We start from the raw sequence: 22717 nt of genomic DNA on the forward strand, positions 1-22717 counted from the left end.
CATGTTGATTTTATTTTGCTGGGGGTACCTCAAAAGAAGAGTCTGCAAAGGCTAGATTAGAAGATCTTTATGTCTGTGTAGTTCTAAAAATACTAAAGCTTGGTCCTAAAATTTAACCACATAATTTTGTTTCAAATGACACAAAGCACTAGAACAGTTCATTGAAAAGATTACAACTGAGTTCTTCTGATTGCAAGAAGACATAATGAGTCTTCATAATGAGCAAGAAGACAGAGTCCCATCTACCAAGCCTCCCCCTGAGTTCCTACAGTGGCCCCAAAGTACTGTATTTCTAGCAGAACCCTTGGCTTCATGGATCAGTGGGACCAAGGTTCTGCTATAAATACAGATTAGTGGCTCTCTCACTTGAGAGCCACTAATAAAGGTTTATTATTGTTGTTGCCTTGAATTTATGACATATTGTGATTTATTTAAAGCAAAGTTTTTAGCCAGTGAATAGTTTACACATTCCCTCCTCACCTTTATTCCCCCATCATTATATTTTTCCTATCAGAAAATATGAAGTATTCTACAACCATATGTTTTACAAAGAAATTTCTAAGAACATATTACGGTATAGAACAGGAGTGGCCTATCATTTGGTAGTCTTTTGCCATCCATTAACTGAACCTCCCAAAAAAGATGAACATTTAATGACAAGCCCGCAGGATTTCAGCAAGGCAGCATTTTGATTTCTGGCTCTGTGTTTTCCTCTACACATTTGTCACAGCTTATTTGAAAGTATGAAAAAAAATGAGCCTCCTTGGCATGGCTATCTCATTTTTCTTTTCAGTGTGATAAACTTGATGATTTCTAAAGTACGATAGTATCTCCAGAGCATGTATTCTTCTGCCCCGCCTAAACTGAGCTAGGAACAGTAGTTGGTCTCATTAGTACCCTTTGAACTCAGCACATCAGGGTTAGGCAGATGCTGGCTGATAAGCCCATGGTCTGGATACTCACTAGTCATATTTTTGATAACTGTGTATCCAGGCAGGCCTTCTGGCCTTAAAGGTGAAAGATGTTATCTATATCCTGCCAACTGCCAGACCCAGGGCACCTTTGGAGGCTTCCAGAGACAATGGAAATGTCAGCAGCACAACAATTTAAGGCTTCTCTTCCAAGAACTAGTTTGGTGATCCCCAAAAGAAAGTCACAAAAGGATCTCCCCTGTCTCTTGTGTCCTCATAATGGAGATGACAATGATTTGAAATAGAGAAAGATATATTAAAATACAGAGCATCTGAAGTAGGGACAAAAGCCCAGGAAGTACTTGGAGGTAACACTCAATTTCTTTCCTTTGCTGACTGAAAACATCACAAACGTAAGACTTCAAGAGTATAAAACCCCACATTGCTACGTATCTCTTAGTGTACATTTCTAAAAATTAAATGTCCCAAATCTCTGAAATGATTTTTCTTATCAATAATATACAAATAGTTTTTAAGGTAGCACATGATAGCTTGATGGGAATAATAAAAATTAATACCTAGACTTTTTTACTTGTACAAATTTAAAAAAGCAAATTTGATAGTTATTAAAAGGTAGAAGAAACATGTAGGCAAAAACCAATATAAATAACTAGACAGATAATGCAACACCAAGTAAACAGTATTGTAAAAAATAATGTACCTGTAAATTTTCACACTTAAAAGAATTGAAAGTCAGTAGTGGGGGTTCCTTAGCATTTCCCAATAGTTAGAATTATGCCTGGAAGAGTCAGTACCCAATGAATGAATGAATGAATGACTCCCTTCAGCCTAGGGTTGCTTCAATAGGAAATATTTTGCTTTGGTTTGAGTAATATGTTTTGTTGTTTTGTTGTGGGCTTTGCTTTGTTTTTCTGTCTTTTCATGAAGGATTCAAGTAAAGGCTCACCACTCTAATGTGTAGCTTCTTATTTTGGCAGCACTTTGATATGCCTCATGATATTGTTGCATCTGAAGATGGGACTGTGTACATTGGAGATGCTCATACCAACACCGTGTGGAAGTTCACCTTGACTGAGAGTATGGTTTTCACAGTATTATTGTTCACATTTTCCCTCAGTTTGATTGCTTAAAAGCATATGAAACAAAAACATTTGCATTTCCTTATCTTTTTACTGATGAGAGTAGGAATCAAAGTATAAAGCAGTTGTTAAAAGACCTATTTGGTGTCCATTAAGTGGAAAGAAACGATTTTTTTTGCTGGCACTTATCCCCTTGTTTCCACAGGGAATTCTTGATGCCTGAAGTACTGTCTGTTACATTAAAAGTCAACGTTAATTCCAGCTTAGTTCCAGAAGGAGAGAGGGGGCTTTGGCAAAGCAGAGGGGCTGACTTCTTTCCATAAAGCCTCATTCCCCATATGGCCCTTTAGCTCTCAGTAGCTGCTGAGCATCTAGAGATACCAGCATCTGTTTGAGACATATTATCCCAAATATGAATATTTGGAAATATTCAAAGAAGAAGCACTTTGAATTTTCTGCTTGGACTTCAGCTTTCCCAAATAACTGAATTGCTATATTTTCATGTAACTCAAAATGTTGTCTAAGTATAGATTTGCTCCATCAGGATCCTGCCAACTAGTTTTGGAGTTTTCTAATTGGAATTTGGACATCATTTTCATCTCTAAAAAGCAGACTAACTTTTAACCCCTAATATGCTAAAACAAATAAATTTTTTAAATTGAAGTGTACCAAATGCTTGATAGGACACAAACAACTTCAATGTCCAGAAATACTTTTAAAACATGGCAGGGCCCAAATAGCAGAAGGTGAGAGTAAGGAAAATAATTGGGGATGATAAATTTGACATATCAGGAGCTTCAACAGGTAGTTTTAGATAAAGGACAAAAAAAAATATGTAAACTTGATGAAGAAAAATATTAATTATAAAAGGAAAAACATAAATTATAAAAAGGCAAGAAAACAAATTACAGCAATGGAAAGTAAAATCAGGAGTCCAAACACATAATCAGATACGATATAGGGCTTGGATCTCAATTAATTTGGTAACTTTTGTAGTCAGAACTATCCTTTGGATAACGTTTGCAGTTGTGTAAAAAGAACCAAGTTCGGGTTGAGTGAGCAGAGATGCCCATGGACTATGCCACTCCAGCAGTAGCTTCACATTTCCCTTGCAAATGTGGCTCTCTCACCACCCGAATTGTCAAAGAGGATCCAGAAGGCAGGGTCAGACAAGAAGGCAGAGATAGATGGATAACCCCCAACTGCATGACTAAACTGTGGATTTTCAGAACAAAAACAAATGCAAAAATACTTTGAAAGATGGAGAAGACTTCAGAAGAAAATCTAACCAATATCTTAATTTTATGGATAGGAAGATGATTCCTGAACTCATTAATATTTCAATCTGAGGCCCTGTATACCGTGATCCCCAGCCTTTTTGGCATTAAGGGACCAGTTTCATGGAAGACAATTTTTCCACCGACCATGGGCAGAGGGAATGGTTTCAGGATAAAACTATTCCACAAGGAGCACGCAACCTAGATCCCTTGCATGCGCAGTTCACAAAAGGGTTCAGGCTCCTATGAGAATCTAATGACACCACTGATCTGACAGGAGGCAGAGCTCAGGTGGTTACACTCACCTGCCACTCACCTCCTGCTGTGCGTTCTAGTTCCTAACAGTCCGTGGCCCGGGATTTGGGGACCCCTGCTTTATACCACCCTAGTGGTTTGAAACTCAGAAGATGCATGTCAGATTTACCTACGGGGGGGACTGTTACAATACACATGGCCAGTCCCCACTCAAGATCTACAGAAAGAAGAGGAATAATATTATGTGTATTTTAGAAAGTCCTCCCAAGTGACTTTGGTACATCTCCTGATGGAAAAGCACAGCGATATGGCATTCAGCTTCAAAATAGAGAAGCCCTCTGCATAGCGCAGAGTGCAGTAAATCTGGAAAACAGTATATCTGGAACAGTAAGACTGCCACTGAAGACTAAATCGGTGTCTCATTTATTTGCATCCTTGTAGTTAACTGGTCAAATCCATTAACATCAACTAGAAGACTGCTAACCCAACATGTCAGAACTAGTTATCAGTCTAAGATATTGTCCACATGAAGGCAGATCTGCTTGGTCTTTCAGAAATAATACAATATTATGAACTCTACAAGAAATAGCTCATTGTAAATATGAAGTCCTTAGAAATATTTTAGCTTTCCCTAGGAGATTTTATCCAGGATTCATGGACCACCTAATTAGTGGTTTGTATTGAACTCTTTCTTAATATAATAATGCATTTGATGAATTAAGGAAATATTTTCTACTGAGTAAAATTAATATCAAAGTTAAATTTTCAAATGTTCTTTTTGGAGATTCTGACTTTTCTCTCTCCTTGTTGTGCTGTTACAGAATTGGAACATCGATCAGTTAAAAAGGCTGGCATTGAGGTCCAGGAAATCAAAGGTTGGTCAGATTCCTCTTATTACTATAAAACCAAAGTCTGGCTGTGTTGAATTCTTTTATGGCCCTTGATTGCAACTTAAAAAATTACCAGGCTAAAAATATAATCTGGTAAATTATCAGTGACTTCTGCTATGTACTGAGCCCTTAAACCTGTATGTTGCCACTTCTCTTTTTTTTGATAAATGGAGCAGTCATAATGAGCTCAAATTACTGATTTCAAGTGATAGAAAGTGATTGAGGATACAAAAAATCTGTAACTAGTGAGCCAGAGATATTCCGAGAAGAAAAAAAGTCAGCCACTTTGGGGAGTACATTAACCCCAGGCAAGTAAAAAAATATGATTTGGCATATTGGAAAAACCTTTTCTTAATAGGCCCTAATATAAAGGAGTGAAAAATATCTTTGGTGGGTCAGTGCTATAATGGTATGGAAAGATTAGCTGTTTCTTTAGCTTCTATCTTAGTACCATTCAGCTTCCACGATTTACTGAGGGCCTTTTGTGTGTAAAGCACTATAGCAGGTCTAAGGGAAATGAGACTGCACCTGACCTTATAGCCTTATAAGGAGAGAGGGGGAAATTTACATATATAAACACATATACAAATAAGCATATCACTGGTATATAATATCAGGACTAAGGAAATGGGATTTAGCTATTGGTAAGCAACCACTGGGTTCATATGGAGTCCCTGTCAACTTATTTTGTCTCTTTCCTAGGATCAGTTTATCTTTGTACATTCTAACATCTGCAGGGTTTTGACATGTCATTTCCAGTTAAGGACTCGCTATGAGTTGCTCATGTTACCTAATATTTAAGTAGCAAAGGGATTCCATTATTAGTTGCTTTACAAATGATTCACCTAGACATTCAGACACAAACCTAGGCTTATTTGTTTTCTTTTCTCATCAAAGCAGCTGGAAAAGAAATGAAAAGCAGCAACAGCAACGGGGAGTTTAAGGATTTTATGCAGACAGATAAGAAAATATAGCCAGCTCAAGGGGTAATAAAATATTATAAAATAAATAGCAATTGTTTGGCATTTGTAGAGATCCAAGTGACACTACTAAGTGGCATTCATATCACACTCATATACTAAAGAAGGTTCCTGTCCCCCTAGTTTTATGTCTTTGCTATATATATAATTATTGGTAAGTTCTGTTTGCCCTGGAATAAAGACGTTGGGAAAGATCATGTTGTTAATAGTAGCTATCACTTACAGAGCAGAAACAATGGGCTATACAGAAATTATTACATTTAATCCTTATGCCAACCATGTAATAACTGCTATTATCCCCAATTTATATGAGGAAATTGAGGATCAGAATTCCTATTAAGATAGTACATTTTAGAGTCAAGCTTTAAACCAAAATCTATTTGGTACCAAAGCCTGCACTCTTAACCACTATTGCTATACTGCTGAGGAGAGACTGATACCACCAATTCATTCACTATAAATTCTCCCAAGAACTGCAGGTTGGGAATGGTTATAGTTTACTCTGAAACCTCTAGAATTTTAAAATAGTCTCAACTCATTTCTGTTTAAATAGATCTCACCAAAAAATTCTAGGTGGTACTGGTTGGCCTGGTGAAAACAGCTTAGCCATACTGACCTCATCTTAGCCGGTCAATGATGGATGAATAATGCTGTCATATAGGCCATTTCCTCTCTCCTCTGTGCACACCACTGAGTCCAATTGGTCAGAAACCTTCCGACTTTGTGGAAGTGGTTTGTGGTCAAACCCAGCAGTTCAAACAGTAAATTTTATTGAAATGTCTTGCCTTGACAGTCCAGTTTTAATAGTTAACCCAAACTCAAATGAAGTTGTCTCTTCTTCCTTGAACCCATATGGCTCTCATTAAACCTTTAAGATTATGTTCTTATTACAAAGGGAATGTAAATCATGCTGGATCTCTAGATCTTATGTTTTATCAATATCTTGAAGCTTAATTCAAACCACCCTTTATAAAAGAGAAGGGAAAACACAATTTCAGACTTAATAGCCTTGTAGTTACATGTTAATTTTAAATCCCCAAATTTGAGTTGCCTTTGATAACACTTATCCCTACTATGAATGGTCATATAACTAATTATTATTAAAAAGGTTTCAGAACCAGTGTTCTAAGGAAGTTGTAAGGATAAGATAATTTCAGATGATAAAAAAACTGATGAAAAGGATTAAACTTTCTAATAAAGTTACTAGAGATAAAACAGGTATACCAATATCTCACCAAAGCATAGCTCTCACCCCCAAGCCCACCCCCCTCCCCAATAAAAGATGATAATGGCCAATCACTTTCAATAAAACTTTTAAAAAATAAAAAAACCTCTTTAGTGCAGTTAGCTTTTTAGGCCTTATGGTAAGCAACACATTGTAAGGAAACACATTAAGAAAAAAAGAATGATCTCATTGGTGATATATGCGCTTTTCATGTCCCGTAACCAGTTACTTCCTAGTACGCCATTTGCCTTCAGCCTTCAGTTCTGTCTGTGATGAACTGGGATACAATTGCTGTATTAAGAATGTCCTTCCCTTCCTGTCCAAGTTATTCCAATTCCAAGTGGTCTCTAGACTTCTCTTCTGTTAGGGGGAGACAGATTTGTACATACGTGTATATGTGCACTCACACAGGAATGTAGCTAACCTCCCTTTCTAAACGCATTGCTTTAAACAAGAAGAAAAACTGTCATACATCAGCTTTTAGAAAATTTGTTTATTTCCAAATATCTATAGAGATGCTACAAGGGCTTGCACTCTTATAAGATTTTAAGGCATGTTCATTCTACCCAGAATACACCTGGCATTTTATATGACAAAAGAATGGTCATTCTAGGTGCCTCCTGTTTTCCAGAAACCTAGTGTTCTGGCTAATCTTAGAGCTTCTTCACTCTTCATTCATCATAGATGCTCCAAATTACTGGGATTTTTAATAAAAGAATTTAGGATAAAGAGTGAAAGTGGCAGAATTTGGATTATTCTTCAGGCTTTCAGTGGAATTCTTAGACTCTTAAGTTATAACTATTGTTTTAGGCATTTTACCCCACATACAAATGCTCTTGTGAAGAGTAGCAATATTGTTTATTTTCTTTAGAATTGAACATTTTAAATTTTTAGCCTTCTTTTTAAAAATGTAGAGCATCTTTTAAATCTTAAATATATTTCAGCCAGTTCCAAAAGTTGGAATGTTTAAGTATTTTTAGTAGATAACACTCAAAATATCAGAAGTGATGTGAAAATCAAGAATTTCTAAAGTGCTGTGTATGTATTATATCTTAGTAAGTTCATTGCCTCATTCTCATTACTTTCTGTGAATGCTAAACTGATTATTTTAGTCTTTCACCTGTATCATCCACAGTTCCTTCCATTTAATGTTGCCCAATTCTGGTTCTGCCTTATCCATGAAACTAGATATGACCTAGTATACCCATTGTATATTAGGTGCATATAAACTTACTAAATGACAGGCAGTAACTACTCTGGTAATACCCACCTTCAAACAAGAACAAATCCTTCTTCCAAAAGAAACAAGTTCTTAAATGCCAACCTACATCTTTGGCCTGTGTTTTTTACTCCCATGATCTATTTATTGCAATTTTCTTATTTAAATATAGAATAAGCTTAAATATAGAGCAATTTTGTATATCTTTCCTATAGCAACCAAAAAAAAAAGACAAATGAGTGGTCAGAAAGAATAGAAATCACATCCGTATTCCCCTCAGAAACTAGACATAGAAAAGTTATATTTGAACCATTTCTAGGTCTATGAACCACTCCTTTCCTTCCCTCCCTTTCAAGTTTCAAGAGTCACTTGAGTGGACAAAAGAAAACAAAGGATGGTCTCCCTTTAGCCATAGTACAGGGAAGGAAAGGAGGACTATGAGGTCATCTACAAAATGGTGATGATAATAATAGTGCCTACTTATAAGCTTGGTGTGATGATTAAAGGAAACGATGCCTGACAATGGTGTAAGTACTCAATAGATATCATTGAGACTGTCAAAGAGGCTGGCTCAGAACGTTGAAGCAAAGAGTTGGAACCTACCATCTGTTTGTATTATAAATTATGTTGACAGCGTCTTAAATGATTTGGGAAACATTTATTTGGAGGAGTATCCCGTAAACTACTAAGCTGAATCTATACCTACTAAACATTAACCAAAGATTTTCCTGATTGTGTTATCCCTACCATTTTGTCAAAATCTTCTTGAGGCTTTACAATGCATTCTGTATCGTAGGGCAGAAGGGCATTCCAAGAAGTCGAAATTTCAGAAATGTATGACCTGTGAGTCTTCCTGCAAATGTGGTTGTAACTTTTAGTCTGGGCAAATTCTTACTAGTCTTTGTACACTAGAGTTTCTATACAAATACACATATGTGCTTCTTGTAGGGCAAGGATGTCTCAAGGCTCAACCTCATTTTCATATCATTAGTTATTAAGATCACTGCAGCAGCTTATATAGTTTCATTGCATCAATTTCCCAAACAGTACTTTAGGCTTGATACCTACCCAGTACCTGCCAATGTTACAGAATAGTTTTAGTTATTATAATAGTTGTTCTTTTCATCAGTAACAAAAGGATATACAGTTCATCTGTCTGTACTCACATTTTGCTGAAAACAATATAAAAGAGCCTGAAAAGGACACAGTTCCTTTTTTCTTTTGTAATCCTAGCATTAATGTGTGCAGCTGTCCATGTGAAATACCAAAAATTAATTGAACATGAAAAACATTTTTAAACTAAAGATACAAGGAAACAAACACTTATTATATACATTTTTTATGACAGACATTTACACCCAACAGTTTTATGAAGGAGGTCCTATTATTACAGTTTTATAGATGAAGTTACTGTGGCCCAGATAATTTAAGTAACTTGCCCAAAGTTATACGGCTAGTATATAGGAGAATTGGGATTTGTACCCAGGTTTGTTTGATTCCAGTATGCACACCAGTTCTTTCCCCTACACAGTACTGTCTTATTAATTTTACCTTTGGAAAAATACAAAAGGATATATATTCTGTGGAATTATAGCTAAAGAGCGTATTAAAAGTAGAACAAAAGAAAACTAATTTGAAGGTGAAAAACCATTCAGTGGAAATAACTAATCACAATGCCTGCTGCCAGTTTGGTAGATTCAGGTATTAAAACATGAACCCCCTGTACACTGGAGTCAACAAGTTCTTTGTGAACAGTTATTGATTTGACTGGGTAGGGGTGGGTAAGGGGGTTTTGAAATCTTTGAGTCAGTTGAATATTGTGAACTCTTCTTTCCCTGAAGAAGCCGAGGCAGTTGTTGAAACCAAAATGGAGAACAAACCCACCTCCTCAGAATTGCAGAAGATGCAAGAGAAACAGAAACTGATCAAAGAGCCAGGCTCGGGAGTGCCTGTTGTTCTCATTACAACCCTTCTGGTTATTCCGGTGGTTGTCCTGCTGGCCATTGCCATATTTATTCGGTGGAAAAAATCAAGGGCCTTTGGAGGCAAGTAAAATGAGCCCCGTGAACTTGGAACCTGCCTTTGAAAGAGTGTTTGGCCTAATTATCCTCAGGAGTTTGATTGGGATTTTTTTCACTGTATTTGTTTTTTTGTTTTTAATGCTCTCTACCATTTTTGACATTATTGTCTATGTTCCAAATATTGCCCCTAGTTAATATCACAGTACAAAATAGTATCTGGAGACTCTGAAATTTGGATAGTTAGATTAAAATATAACCTTTAATACTATCTTTTAGCAATTGGCTTAAGTCCAATTAATGAGTCCATACGAAATTGTAGGTAGTAGAGTCAGTATAAATTAGCTGAAGGATCAGAAGAGGAGATATCTGCTGTTAGGAAGAGGCCCAGTCCTCAAAGTACCTGGGTCAGTTTTTCAGGTTGTGTTTTTCTCCCATTAGGCTCCTAGCTACATGACCATGGGCAAGTTACTTAATCTCTCCAGACCAGTTTTCTCATAAAAAAGTGGGGATAAAATAGTTACCTTACAAGGTTGTACAAAGATGAAATAATGTACATAAGCATTTATCAGGATACCTGGAACCTAGGAAGTACTCAATACCACCAATGGTTATGATGAATAATCATTGGTAATAAAGTAACAAAAGGCATAAGAAGTTATAAAAAACACTTGTCTTAAACCTTAGTTTTCAAGAAAAATTAATTCTATAACAAACCATTTGATAGTTTTTGAATAGTCATAATTTAGATCATCAGCCTTCCATAACTGAACAAGGCAGAGTCCAATACCAGAGTTAGTATTTTATGAAATCATTATCACAATATAGGATCCAAGAGCTGAGTTTATTTTAGGACATCTAAATAAATAAACAAATAACCCAACTCATGTTTCTTACCGCTCAGTAGCAGTCCCTTGGCTGGGTCCCCAGGTCCTAGAGCAAGTCTATAGCTGTGTGTGGGAAGAAATCCATGGACCAGGGAGAGGGGGAGCATTTGATCAAGAAACAGCATCTGATCCTATTTCAGGTCAAGGCAGCCATGGCAGGGATTCAGTGCCCTTGGCAAAGCCCTGACACAGAAAAAGGCATGGAAACAGAAAACAGAAAATTCAGTTTAATATGTTGTAAAAGGGAATTTTTATTAGACTTTCTTTTGCTTTTCATGTGCCATCAATAAATCTCTACAAAAATATAGTTAACTCTTCCCAAAAAGGATTTCTATTGAGTCCATGTTACAGATCTGGAACTGTCATAAGTAGGGGCAAAGAGAAATAAACATAGTCATTGTCTTCATGGTGTTATATAGATGCTTCAAAAGAGCAAGAATCCATATCTTGAGTACTGATATGTCCCCAGCACAAATAATAGTTTCTGATACTAGTGGTTTAATAAATTGTTGTTGAAAGAATGAATGAATAAATCAACCGAGCTCACAGAATAGATAACATATGAAAGAGACATGAAACAAAAAAGTTATAGTAGAGGGTGGTAAGTGCAGTGATAAATACACAGAGTAGTAGGAACAGTGGGGCCTAGGGGCAGGTGGCAGGAATTGTGGTAACCAACCCAATCTGGCAGAAGCAGTGGCTAGGGAATAAGGAAGATTTGGTCTCTCCTGTTTGTTGTTAAGCACATGTGACACAGCACTGTTACATGATGCTGACTTTACAGGAATGTGTTAGGAAGGTAGAGACCCAGGTAGAACCCTAGAAAATTGCCATTATTTGACCGTGTTTTACTTAGAAAAATTGCAGTTTCATATGTAGTAGTAGTAGATCAGCTTCTCACTTTTTTTCTGAATTTGTTCTTGATAGATCTTATCCAGTCTAAGGTTATTAAAAACCCTAATAAAGGACCTTCCATTTATTCATCATTCCTTATTATGTATTGACTCCATATCAGACACTGTGCTAGGCACATGGGGATACAAAACTAAGGAATGTCCTTGCAGAACTTACAATCTAATTTGTTGGCTTTCTAACAGTCTTACCAGATTCTTCTTCCCTTCTTGCCTATTTCTTTCCACATCACTGTCTTCTCCCTTTCCTCTCATCTGCCGCTATCTTTTTCCACGATGCTGACTTCAATCCTGGTTAAAGACCTAACAGGACAACCCCAGGCCTGACTTTCCTGACCATAGCCCTTGAGGGAGTGATGAAGCCTGGGAAATAGTACAGGGAGAGACACAGCAAGGGAAAAAATGAAACCCATTGGGAGTTCTGTCTCCCCATAAGGAAAGAGAGTCTGTCCTTTATGGAGTTAGGCAGTCCTGTTGGGAACATTTAGGTCACCTACTATGCTTGGAAAATACTCAGGGTGTCATGTCCTTTCCCTTCACTTATGTCTTACATAAAGAAGAAACGATATACATGGATCCAAAGCTTTCTCAAGCAAGATATGTACTGTCAGTAGAAAGAGTAAAGCTGAAGGCAAATATTCCTAAATTGTCATAACCAAAGATGGAAAAATTTTATAAATTATTAATAACAATTATTTCCTGATTAAAAAAATAGCTATGATTTATTGAACATTTACTGTATATCTATAGGTAGTGTTCTAAATGTGTCACATGCAGTGTCTGATCTCAGCCTTACAGACAGGGATTCTCCTTGACCTTTCTTTTATCAGAGGAGAAAACTGAAGCTCAGAGAAGTAATTTATCAAGACTGCACAGCCAGTAAGAGACACGGGCAGGAGTCAAACCCAGCTTGGGCCCTTTATGTATGTCTCAAAAATATACCGCCTTTCTTAAAAATTAGAATTGCATACAGACAAGAGCCAGGCCTTGCTTTATCATTTACCAGTTCCTATTTTAAGTTGGAAGTTGAGTGCATGGGTTGAGAAAGATGACTGGGACTCATTTTGAAATGTGCCATCTTTTTTCAGCAGATTCTGAACACAAACTCGAGACGAGTTCAGGAAGAGTACTGGGAAGATTTAGAGGTATGCCTATGACCTTTTAGAACCCTTCATGTTTGGTTCAAAGTCAACAGGCACATGTCTTTTAAAAAGCAAGGAGATATTTCATATTTTGTCTCTGAAGATAAAGCACCTTGTATGCAGCTTAGCATCTCCCAGAGTAAATACAGAATGCACACCATAAACTAAACTGAAGTGCATGGGTCTGGCAGCAGATTTCCCAGTTTTATTTTTCCCATTCTGCATTATCTAATTCTCTTCCCCTGCCTTTTACCTGGCTTCATTTGTCTTCAGCAAATTTTCTGTCACTCCTGTTGGCATGTCAATGTTTGTCATAGTGAAGATGACCTTTTCTTAAAGTCATTGAAATGAGGAGCTGCTCCAGGGAGGCTAGTTCTGGATAGAGAGCTAGAGAAAAGCAGGAGGTGAAAGTGAATATGAAATATTCCTGCAGAAATACATAATACTTGGGAGCTTTTGTTTTTCTTCTTTATTTTAATAGTAGCATCTATATGGCTCTGTAGGATACGTCTCTGTCTGTTTTTCTATTTTATTTTTAAATAAAATAATCTCCCCTTTCCCATCCCCACCTTCTGACTTTATCATTTAAGAATTTACAAGGAAACAGAATCATTGCTGCAAACTTTACCCAATTCTGTTATTGTTTGCTTTTTTTCAGGAAAGGGAAGTGGAGGCTTAAACCTTGGTAATTTCTTTGCAAGCCGTAAGGGCTACAGTCGAAAAGGGTTTGACCGGCTTAGCACTGAGGGCAGTGACCAAGAGAAAGAGGATGATGGAAGTGAATCAGAAGAGGAGTATTCAGCACCTCTGCCTGCACTCGCACCTTCCTCCTCCTGAAAACCAAGCTTTGATTTAGATTGAGTAAGATTTACCCAGAATGTCAGATTCCTTTCCCTTTAGCACGTTTAAAGTTCTGTGTATTTAATTGTAAACTGTACTAGTCTGTGTGGGACTGTACACACTTTATTTACTTCGTTTTGGTTAAGTTGGCTTCTGTTTCTAGTTGAGGAGTTTCCTAAAAGTTCATTACAGTGCCATTGTCTTTATATGAACATAGACTAGAGAAACCATCCTCTTTTTCCATCATAATTCTAATCTAACAATGGAAGATTTGCCCATTTACACTTTTGAGACTTTTTGGTGGATGTAAATAACCCCATTCTTTGCTTGAACACAGTATTTTCCCAATAGCACTTTCATTGCCAGTGTCTTTCTTTGGTGCCTTTCCTGTTCAGCATTCTTAGCCTGTGGCAGTAAAGAGAAACTTTGTGCTACATGACGACAAAGCTGCTAAATCTCCTATTTTTTTAAAATCACTAACATTATATTGCAATGAGGGAAATAAAAAAGTCTCTATTTAAATTCTTTTTTAAATTTTCTTCAGTTGGTGTGTTTTTGGGATGTCTTATTTTTAGATGGTTACACTGTTAGAACACTATTTTCAGAATCTGAATGTAATTTGTGTAATAAAGTGTTTTCAGAGCATTAGCTGTCAGAGTGTATTTTCCAGTTTTTGCATATTTGCAGATTTTACATACAACTTTTATAATAATTACACAAACCCACAAATATTAGTGAAACTTACTCGATGTCTTCAACTAAAAGAAATGTGTGTATTGTACAAAATTTAGAAGATACTTTAGCCAATATAAATTAAAAACCAGCCTGAGTTTACATATATTTGTAAAGTCAGGCTCTTCTAAAATCCAAAGAGGGTTTTTGCCTATATATCAATCAGAGGATAAATACTTTAATAAAAGGTAATCACAGCTAAGTGGAAACCTGTGTCTCAAATTACATATGCAAATGATCCATCAGTAGGGATCACTAATAATAGTTTTCCTTTTAAAAAATAATTTCAGGCCAGGTACAGTGGCTCAAGCCTATACTCCCAGGACTTTGGGAGGCCAAGCAGAAGGATTGTGGGAGGCCAAGCAGAAGGATTGTTTGAGCCCAGAAATTCAAGGCTGCAGTGAGCTATGATCAATCCACTGTACTCCAGCCTAGGCTACAGAGTGAGATCCTTTCTCTAAAATAAAATACAATTTCCATGTATCCATAGGAATATATTCATCTTTTACAGTGATTGCAGATTAGTTTTAAAACGTCTTTTTCGTAATTCATCAATGCAAGTTAGTAAGAACCAGATAATTTTCCATTTTAAAATGATAGGAATCTAAAACTCTTTTTCAAAAATGCCAACCTGTTTTTCAGGCATCATAGTAGTTGGAATAATACAGATATAATTGACTAATCATAAAGTACATGAGAGTACAGAAGGGAAATTTGGAAATGGTAAGTCTGCTAGGGCATTACAATCCTGTCCTAGCACTCCACCTTTATTCTGCCAACCTGGGTTAATTAAAGATGGTAGCCTGGAAAGTAATGAATGACATTGACTTCAGGCAATCTTTCCACTGATTATTCTTGGCTGAACTTCATTTATCAAGTCAGAGAATGCACTGCCTGAGAAATGTCCCAGAGGAGTGAATCCTAGGCCTGGCCACAGTAGAATCGCCTGGAGAATTTAAGAAAAAAATTGTTGGGCACTCACTCTTTCCAGTGATCTTTATTTAGTTGGCTTACAGTGGAATACAGGTATGGTTCATGTTTTTAAATTTGTCCAGGTGTTTCTAATGTGCAGTCACAGTTGAAAACCATTGTCTTCGAGAATAGCTATTCTATCTTGCCAGTTACAATAAGTGGATAGCTATATTTTCACATAAATTATAGTTTACAGATGTTTGGAGGGGGAAGACAGGATCTGAGGTGTTTTGATATGACTGTTAGCACCAAAATCTGAATGCCTTAATTGTTGAATGTGTTAAATTGGATAATTAAAATGGGCATAATTGACTTATTAAAAAAGCAAAGGGAAACAGCTGTGCTTTCATTTTTTCTTCTATTAAAGTACCTTGAAAATTTGATTTGGGAGAGTTAAAAGAATAGCTTGTCATTCACTGAATTGGCCCTGAATTATCATTTGCATAAAATCTTTTGTTTTAAGCTTTCCTCTTTAGTTTATTAAATCAGCATATTATTTTTCAAAATTACCGTGCATCTTTTAACTCTCATCCAGATGTTATATAAAATCAAATATTTAGGAAACTGAATGACAAATCCATAGAATCTGTATTAGTGCTTGTTTCCCAGACTGTCACCTACATGTAGCTCAAAGTTGATGTAGCCTATAGCAATACGTCTCAAACTTTAATGTGGGTAAGAATCAACTGTGAGTACTTATTTTAGAAGTACTAATTTGGTCCCTTTCCCATAGTTTCTGATTCACTGCACTGGGTGGGTCCTAGAAATCTACATTTTTAAGAAGCATTCCTGGTGATTTGAATTCAGGTGTTCCATGGTTCATCTCCAAGAAACAGTGCTACAGAGAGTAGCTGAACTTTAAAACATTCTTAGGCACAGAAAGTTAATATTCTCAAAGATGTGGTCTCTGTAGAGTGATGGTTAGGCCTAGAAGTCATCAACCCCAGTGCCTCAAACTCAATTCATGAAAAATCCCATATGCAAATTATCTTCAGGGCCAGAACTTAGCAGCAGCTTCTTCCTTTAGTCCCCTGATGCTCTTTATTCCACTAGGGAAATAACTTAGTTGCATAGAAAGGCCACTAGTGGCCTCCCTAGAGGCCTCCTTTTTATTTTTGAATCACATCTAAAGGCTAGAATAAGCAAATCTATTTGGAGTGTTTTTATAGTATCATGATTTAATTAAGAGAACATAATCATTGATGATGGTAAATATGATTCCTGTTCATAGCCTTAAAAATTTTGAAACACCAAAACACAAAGATGTCTATCACATATCCAAAGTACTGATATAAAAAAAGGACATGAATTTTTCTGGGTTTCAAAATTGAGTATACACTGTACTATCATACAGAAAGGATTTACCAATGAAAACCTGGTTAAAAAAAAGTGCTCTTATTCAGATATACCAAGATATAATACAAAATAGGAGCTTATAAAAAACAAGTATGACAATAGAACTCCTCTTTTTGTTTTTGAACAAAAATGCATTTTATACAAACTCCCTTAAAATGAATAAGTCATATAAGAATGCTGTATTTGAGGACACCGTGCCAGTCTGGTGTTAGCTTCCAGCCCTCATTGTGGAAGGTGACAGCAGTCATGGTGATATTTGAGCAGATGAGAGCCAATGTGGGCATGTTGCTCCAGGGTATCAACAGGAACAATCCTGAGAAGCTGGCCACCCTGGAGTGCTACGTGGAGATGCAGGCCAAGGACACTGCCTATGATCTGGAAGCCAACCCAGTTGTCCTGAAGCTGTACCAGTCCAACCCAGCGTTTTTTCAGACCACGGACACTGCCCAGATCCAGCTGAAGGCCCTCACCAACCTGCCACATACCAACTTCACCCCGTGTAAGTGCATGATTGGCCAGGCACATCAAGAAGAGTGGCCATCTGACAGATTTTGTATCTCAAGGGCCTGCTGGAGACCAGCCTCTTTCAGGCCTTCTGGGAAGCCCTGGATGAAAACGTGGACCTCTTGGAAGGTATAACTGGCTTTGAAGACTCTGTCCGAATGTGTATCTGCCCTGTCGTGGGTATCACTTACCAGCACATCGACCACTGGCTGCTGGCCGAGATGCCTGGGTATCTGTCGGACAGCCAGCTGAAGGTGTGGATGAGAAAATAGACCTGGAGGGCTGACGAGTCCCAGCAGATCTTCATCTGTAGCCAGGAAGAGAACATTAAGCCCAAGAACCCTGTGGAGAAGATAGACTTTGACAGTGTGTCCAGCATCATGGCCTTCTTCCAGTAACTGCAGGTGTTTAATAAAGATTTGTTGACTTAAAAAAAAAGAATACTATATTATATAATTTTTCATGCCTTCAAAATATACATATATTGTCTAGAAAACTGATGGGTAAGTTGAGTCCTTTCTGATGCTAGTTCTAGCCTCGTACTCCTTTGCCTAATAATTTTACCTTCTCAGCAGGAGATTTCTCATGATGAAAACTCCCTGTAGTTCTGATTCTCTGCTTTGTTTATTTGGTAATTAATTTGTCCTCTGTAATTGGAAGAGTGTCAACCATGCATGTAGCTAGAACAACACAATGGCACTGGTTCTTACAACTCACTTATACTTCCAGATAAGGAGACAGCACTATTCAATAGAATGGCCCAGTCTTAGCCATTCTTTTGAGTTTGCAAAGAACACTGGGTTAAGGTCAGAAAAGATCTGAAATTTTGAGTTCTAGATTTGATTATTTTACGTACCATTGCCTTAGGCTTCTTTAGTAATCACAAATAAGTTCAAACAGGTTTAAGAACTAAACATGTTCTTGTTATAAATTCTTGTTATTAGGAATTACTATATAATAAATGAGGAAAATAATAATTTATCAATAAAAAATATTATTGTTTGATTCATATAACTGAAAAGCCCAGGCATGGCTAGATCCAGAGACTCAGATGAAACAAACAGGATTTGGCTTCCCTCTCAGTTTGGCTTGCTTCTATATAGGGTTTACCTTCATTCAGACTCTCCACATATGTGGTAATGTCAGAGGATCCGGCCCGGATCCCATGCCTGCCAAGGGCAAGCCAGGCACAGAGCAGCAAGGGGTGCATGAGTGAGCGAGTATGGGGTCCAGCCACTGCGCACTGCCAGGTTTGCTGGCTGTAGCAGGGCAGGTAGCTCTCAGTGCTGGCACAGGTGCTGGCTCCCTGCAAGGCTGCAGCTGCACCAGGCATACCACAAGTGGCTTCCACTGTGGGCACTGGGGAACACAGTGGGGCCCAGAAGCTTGGAGAGGCCAGGAACTGCAGAGCCCCAAAGAGGATGTCAACACCCTGGCTCGGGTGCTCCTAGGTCTGGGCTCCCTGAAGGGCTACAGCTCATCCCTCCTTCTCTCTTCTCTCCTTCTTGTCACCCACAACGTGGTAAGCAAGGGGCATGTTTCAGCCCTGTTTGTGTTACCACTCTTCAGTTCTACCATTAGGCAGGTCCCGAGTTCTTGTCTCATGTCTGAGAAGAATGAGGTATGTGGACATCTGGAGGGTGAGTAAGGTGAAGATGTGCTTTATTGAGCAAGAGTACAGCTCTCAGGAGACCCAAAGTGGGTAACTCCTTTCTGCAGGCAGTTCATCCTAATGAGTTCAGCTCTCAGTGGAGGAGAGACCTGGAGTGGGTGAGCTCCTCTCTGCAGGGAGGTCATCCTGACATCTGCTCAGCTCTCAGCTGAGAGGAGACCCACAGTGGGTAGCTCCTCTCTGCAGGCAGGTCCTCCCAATGTCTGCTCAACTCAGCTGAGAGGAGACCCACAGTGGGTAGTTCCTCTCTGCAGGAAGGTCATCCTGACGCCCTAGTACAGCTGAGTCCAGGGTTTTTCTGGGCTTTGGAGGAGAGGAAGTACATGTTGATTGGTCCATGGGCAGCCACGGGCAAGTCAGATAAAGCACCATAAGTTCTCACTCTGGTCCACGGAACTGGCACTCTGGGCCTCAGGCTTCATGCCATCCCAGGCCTGAAGGTGGAGCTTCACCAGGGACCTGCCCCTTTCTGCCCAGAAGCCTGTCTGCCTCCCTCCGCCATCAACCTGCTGTTCACCCAAACTGTTTGTGCCCAGAGAACCTGCAGGCTTGTGCCAAGCCATCCTCAGCAACCTCCCAGCCTCCCTCCTGTGCTCATTAGCACCCAAAATCCAGAGGGGGCCAGAGTGGCAGGGGGCTGGCATGTCAGCACTGCTCCTAGCATGCACACACCCAGCCAGGTCATGACAGCACCTGAGCTTGGCCTCATCTTTGCTCCAAAATTGCAGTGGGTGCCAGGAGCAGGGAAAGGCCAGGCAGTGAAAGCAGGTATTTCTAAGCCTGTGGGGGCAAGAAGGGCTTCCTAGGTCCCCAACAGTGCAGAGATGTCTAGGTCCACAGCTACGGCTGGGTGGTTACAGCCCCCTCCAACTTGGAAGGGGGCAGGGCTTCTGCTTGTTCCTGGCTCCTGTGTTCCAGGGAGCATGCAGTCCTGACTCCGCCTCCCCCATGGCAGCCAGCATCATGGCAGCCTGCTCCTAGACTGGCCACGGCTGCCATCAGTAATAAAGGTGGCAGCCAACAGTTCTAGGTTTAGATGCTACCAGCATTTACTCTGACATATATGGTTTCTCTTTCCAAAGAGTTCCAATACACTAACTGGCCTGATTTGGTTCGTGTGTATCTTAGTCAATTTTGTGTTATTATAAAATAATACCTAAGGCTGGGTAATTTATAAAGGAAAGAGGTATATATGTCTCATGGCTCAGCAGGCTATACAAGAAGCATGGAACTGGCATCTGCGTTTGGTGAGGGTCTCAGGCTGCTTCTGCTCACTGTGGAGGGTGAAGGAGAGCCAGCATATGCAGCAATCATATGGGGAATAAGGAAGCAAGAGAGAGAGGAGAAGGTGTCAGTCTTCTTTTAACAATAGGCTCTGGAGGGAGCTAATAGAGTGAGAACTCACCCCAAAAGAGGGCATTAATCTGTTCATGGGGGATCTGCCCCTACAACCCAAACATTTCCTATTAGGTCCCACTTCTGAACTTGGGGATCAAATTTCAATATGAAATTAGGTCAGAACAAACCATATCCAAACGACAGCAATGTGCCAACCCCAGAACCAGTCACTGGGGCCAGGGAAAATGTGATGCTGGATTAGCCAAGCCTCCATGGAGCCAGGGACACAGTCACGTTCCACAGTAACTACATTGATGATTCAGAAAGATTGGTTTTCCCCAAGGAAACATAGGATACTATTGCTAGTTGAATAAGAGCAGATTCTATGGAAGAAAAAAGAGTGGATATTCATTACTGTTATATTGGACCTTAACACTTAACCATAATATTTCTCAGATAATGGGGTTTAATGTAATAGCTATTTGTGTAATGTTTAAATTATTACATTAAAAAGAGACATTTTATAATTAAGTCTATACTAATGTATTTATGAAGATAGCCTCAAATTCCCACAAACAATATTGAATACAAGAAGAAATGTTAAACTTTGTTTTGTTAAAATAACAATGAAAACCAAAAAATACATACACGTCCAAGAGTAGAGATTTGAGGCTTAAAAGCTATCTTTATACTATGATATCTACCCAGAAAAAGGTTGATAGAAACATCCAGTCAAAAAAGAGACAAAGTGATCAAGAACCAAAATTTGATGTTCAGTGAATACTACTTATTGTGAAACAAACATGCAAGCAAATTACGGTGTTCTGTTGTCTCCACTTTTTACTTTGAAAATTTTAAAGCTACAGAATTATTGAAGACTTACAGTGAACACCCATATATTCCTCACTTAAATTTATAGTGCTTAACATTTTGCCATATTTTCATTATCTCTCTCATAGATACACACACATATGTGTACATACACACTAGTTTGTTTACTTTCGCTGAACCATTTGAAAATAAGTTGCATTATGTGCAATTTTTGTATTCAGATTATACCTTAAAGCTAGAAAAAAACTGTTTAAATAAAGACAACAGGAGGAACTTGGGATGGAAGCTGCATACATCATAACCTTCACCCTAAATACTTCCATATGTATTGCCCAAGAACTAGGACATTCTCCTACATAACCACGAAACCATTACTACACTCAGTAAACTTAACACATTCTTTATTATCAACCAATATGTAGCTCATATGGAAACCCTCAATGTCCCCATAAAGTCCTTTGGAGCTTTTGATTTTTGATCCAGGATCCAATTAAGATTCATACAATGCATCTGCTTATATCTCTTTTGTCTCCTTTGACCTAAAGTAATTCTGTATCATTTTTTCCTTCCAAAACATGGACATTTTTGAAGAGTCCAAGTCAGTTGTCTAGCACAATGTCTCCCTGTCTAGATTCATACGGCTGTTGCCTCATAATTGTGACATTTCCTACTTTCCACTGCTTCATATTGGAGGCACATAATGTCGTTTTCCCCCCATTATTGATGATACCAAATGTGGTCACTTCAGTAAGATTGTGTCCACTAAATCTCTTCATTGTACGTGTTCCACTTCCACTTTGTCTTTAGAAAGTAATCTGAGAGAAAACACTCTGAGACCATATGAGTATCGTGTTCCCTAACAACATTTTACCCAATAGTTTTAGGAATTCAACCATTTTCTGAATCCATAATTTTGAGGGAGTTCTCAAATAATGATTTTCTAACTCCATCATTTCATCTTTACTTAATTGCTGGCATTCTTCTGTAAATGATTGAGACTCTTACTCTCCCACCCTAAGAGAATTTGGCAGCATTCATTCAGGTGCATAAAACAATTTCCTCATTTTATTTGTAAGCAATATGACATGCACCCAAAATTCATGGTATAAATATGGTCGAATATCTTGTTTTCCTACTTAATTACTCAAGTCCTTACCTCTCTTATTGGCAGAAAGTCAATTATCACCTTTCATTGGTTGGCTTCCCCATCTTTTCCCTCCTCTGGAATTGTTAAAAACAACAACAACAAAAACCAAGAAAACAAAAACAAAACCTATGTCCCTTCAAAAGGCATGGATAGAATCAGCAGTAGATTTCCAGATGCAACAAGGGCATATTCAAGTGTAAGGCAACCATGCTGCAATTGCTTCTTGCTGCCTCATGATGTCACTGATGAAGATTGTTATCTATTAATATACCAGTCCTAAAAAAACATGCTCCCCTGCTAGCTGCCATAATTCAGACCGCCCTCCCTGAGTGCTGTACGTGCTTTCTAAGGGCCAATCTTTTTAGTGCTAGGTTCTTTTAGTTCACACACAGGCTCAGGAGTCCTGGGTCAGGGCTGATTCTCATATCTGTGCTTCATGGACACAAAACCACCACCTGCTTTTCCTTCATATAATCCATACTAGGGGTCAGGAGCTTCTGCTCTTAAACC

General features: G+C 38.4%; 2 protein-coding genes and 1 pseudogene across 22 annotated transcripts in view; 2 read left to right on the forward strand and 1 right to left on the reverse strand.

Moving 5' to 3' along the window:
• The window catches only part of PAM (peptidylglycine alpha-amidating monooxygenase), a 170374-nt gene extending 156071 nt beyond the window's left edge, over positions 1–14303 (forward strand). For 2 of the 16 annotated variants that reach the window (XM_016953561.3, XM_009449418.4), the window contains 5 exons: positions 1910–2009; positions 4365–4418; positions 9699–9902; positions 12762–12818; positions 13474–14303. In XM_016953561.3, the coding sequence (XP_016809050.3) occupies positions 1910–2009; positions 4365–4418; positions 9699–9902; positions 12762–12818; positions 13474–13652 (594 nt within the window). In that variant the 3' untranslated portion in view covers positions 13653–14303. The remainder of the gene's footprint in view (positions 1–1909; positions 2010–4364; positions 4419–9698; positions 9903–12761; positions 12819–13473) is intronic. The other 14 variants (XM_054684497.2, XM_063811456.1, XM_009449415.4 and 11 more) reach the window with 7 other exon arrangements.
• The window catches only part of GIN1 (gypsy retrotransposon integrase 1), a 158315-nt gene that overhangs the window by 53867 nt on the left and 81731 nt on the right, over positions 1–22717 (reverse strand). Inside the window, exons 11-14 of one of the 6 annotated variants that reach the window (XM_063811462.1) lie at positions 20418–20612; positions 17411–17561; positions 13069–13202; positions 10773–10945 (exon numbers count right to left, since the gene is read on the reverse strand). The gene's annotated coding sequence lies outside the window, so the exon portion shown is untranslated. Of the gene's footprint in view, positions 1–9900; positions 10946–13000; positions 13203–17410; positions 17562–20417; positions 20613–22717 lie in introns of those variants that run through there. The other 5 variants (XM_063811459.1, XM_063811460.1, XM_063811463.1 and 2 more) reach the window with 5 other exon arrangements.
• Positions 16805–17702, forward strand: LOC134810093 (eukaryotic translation initiation factor 3 subunit K-like; annotated as a pseudogene).

Source organism: Pan troglodytes, chromosome 4 (genome assembly GCF_028858775.2).
Source record: "Pan troglodytes isolate AG18354 chromosome 4, NHGRI_mPanTro3-v2.0_pri, whole genome shotgun sequence".
Classification (NCBI taxonomy): domain Eukaryota; kingdom Metazoa; phylum Chordata; class Mammalia; order Primates; family Hominidae; genus Pan; species Pan troglodytes.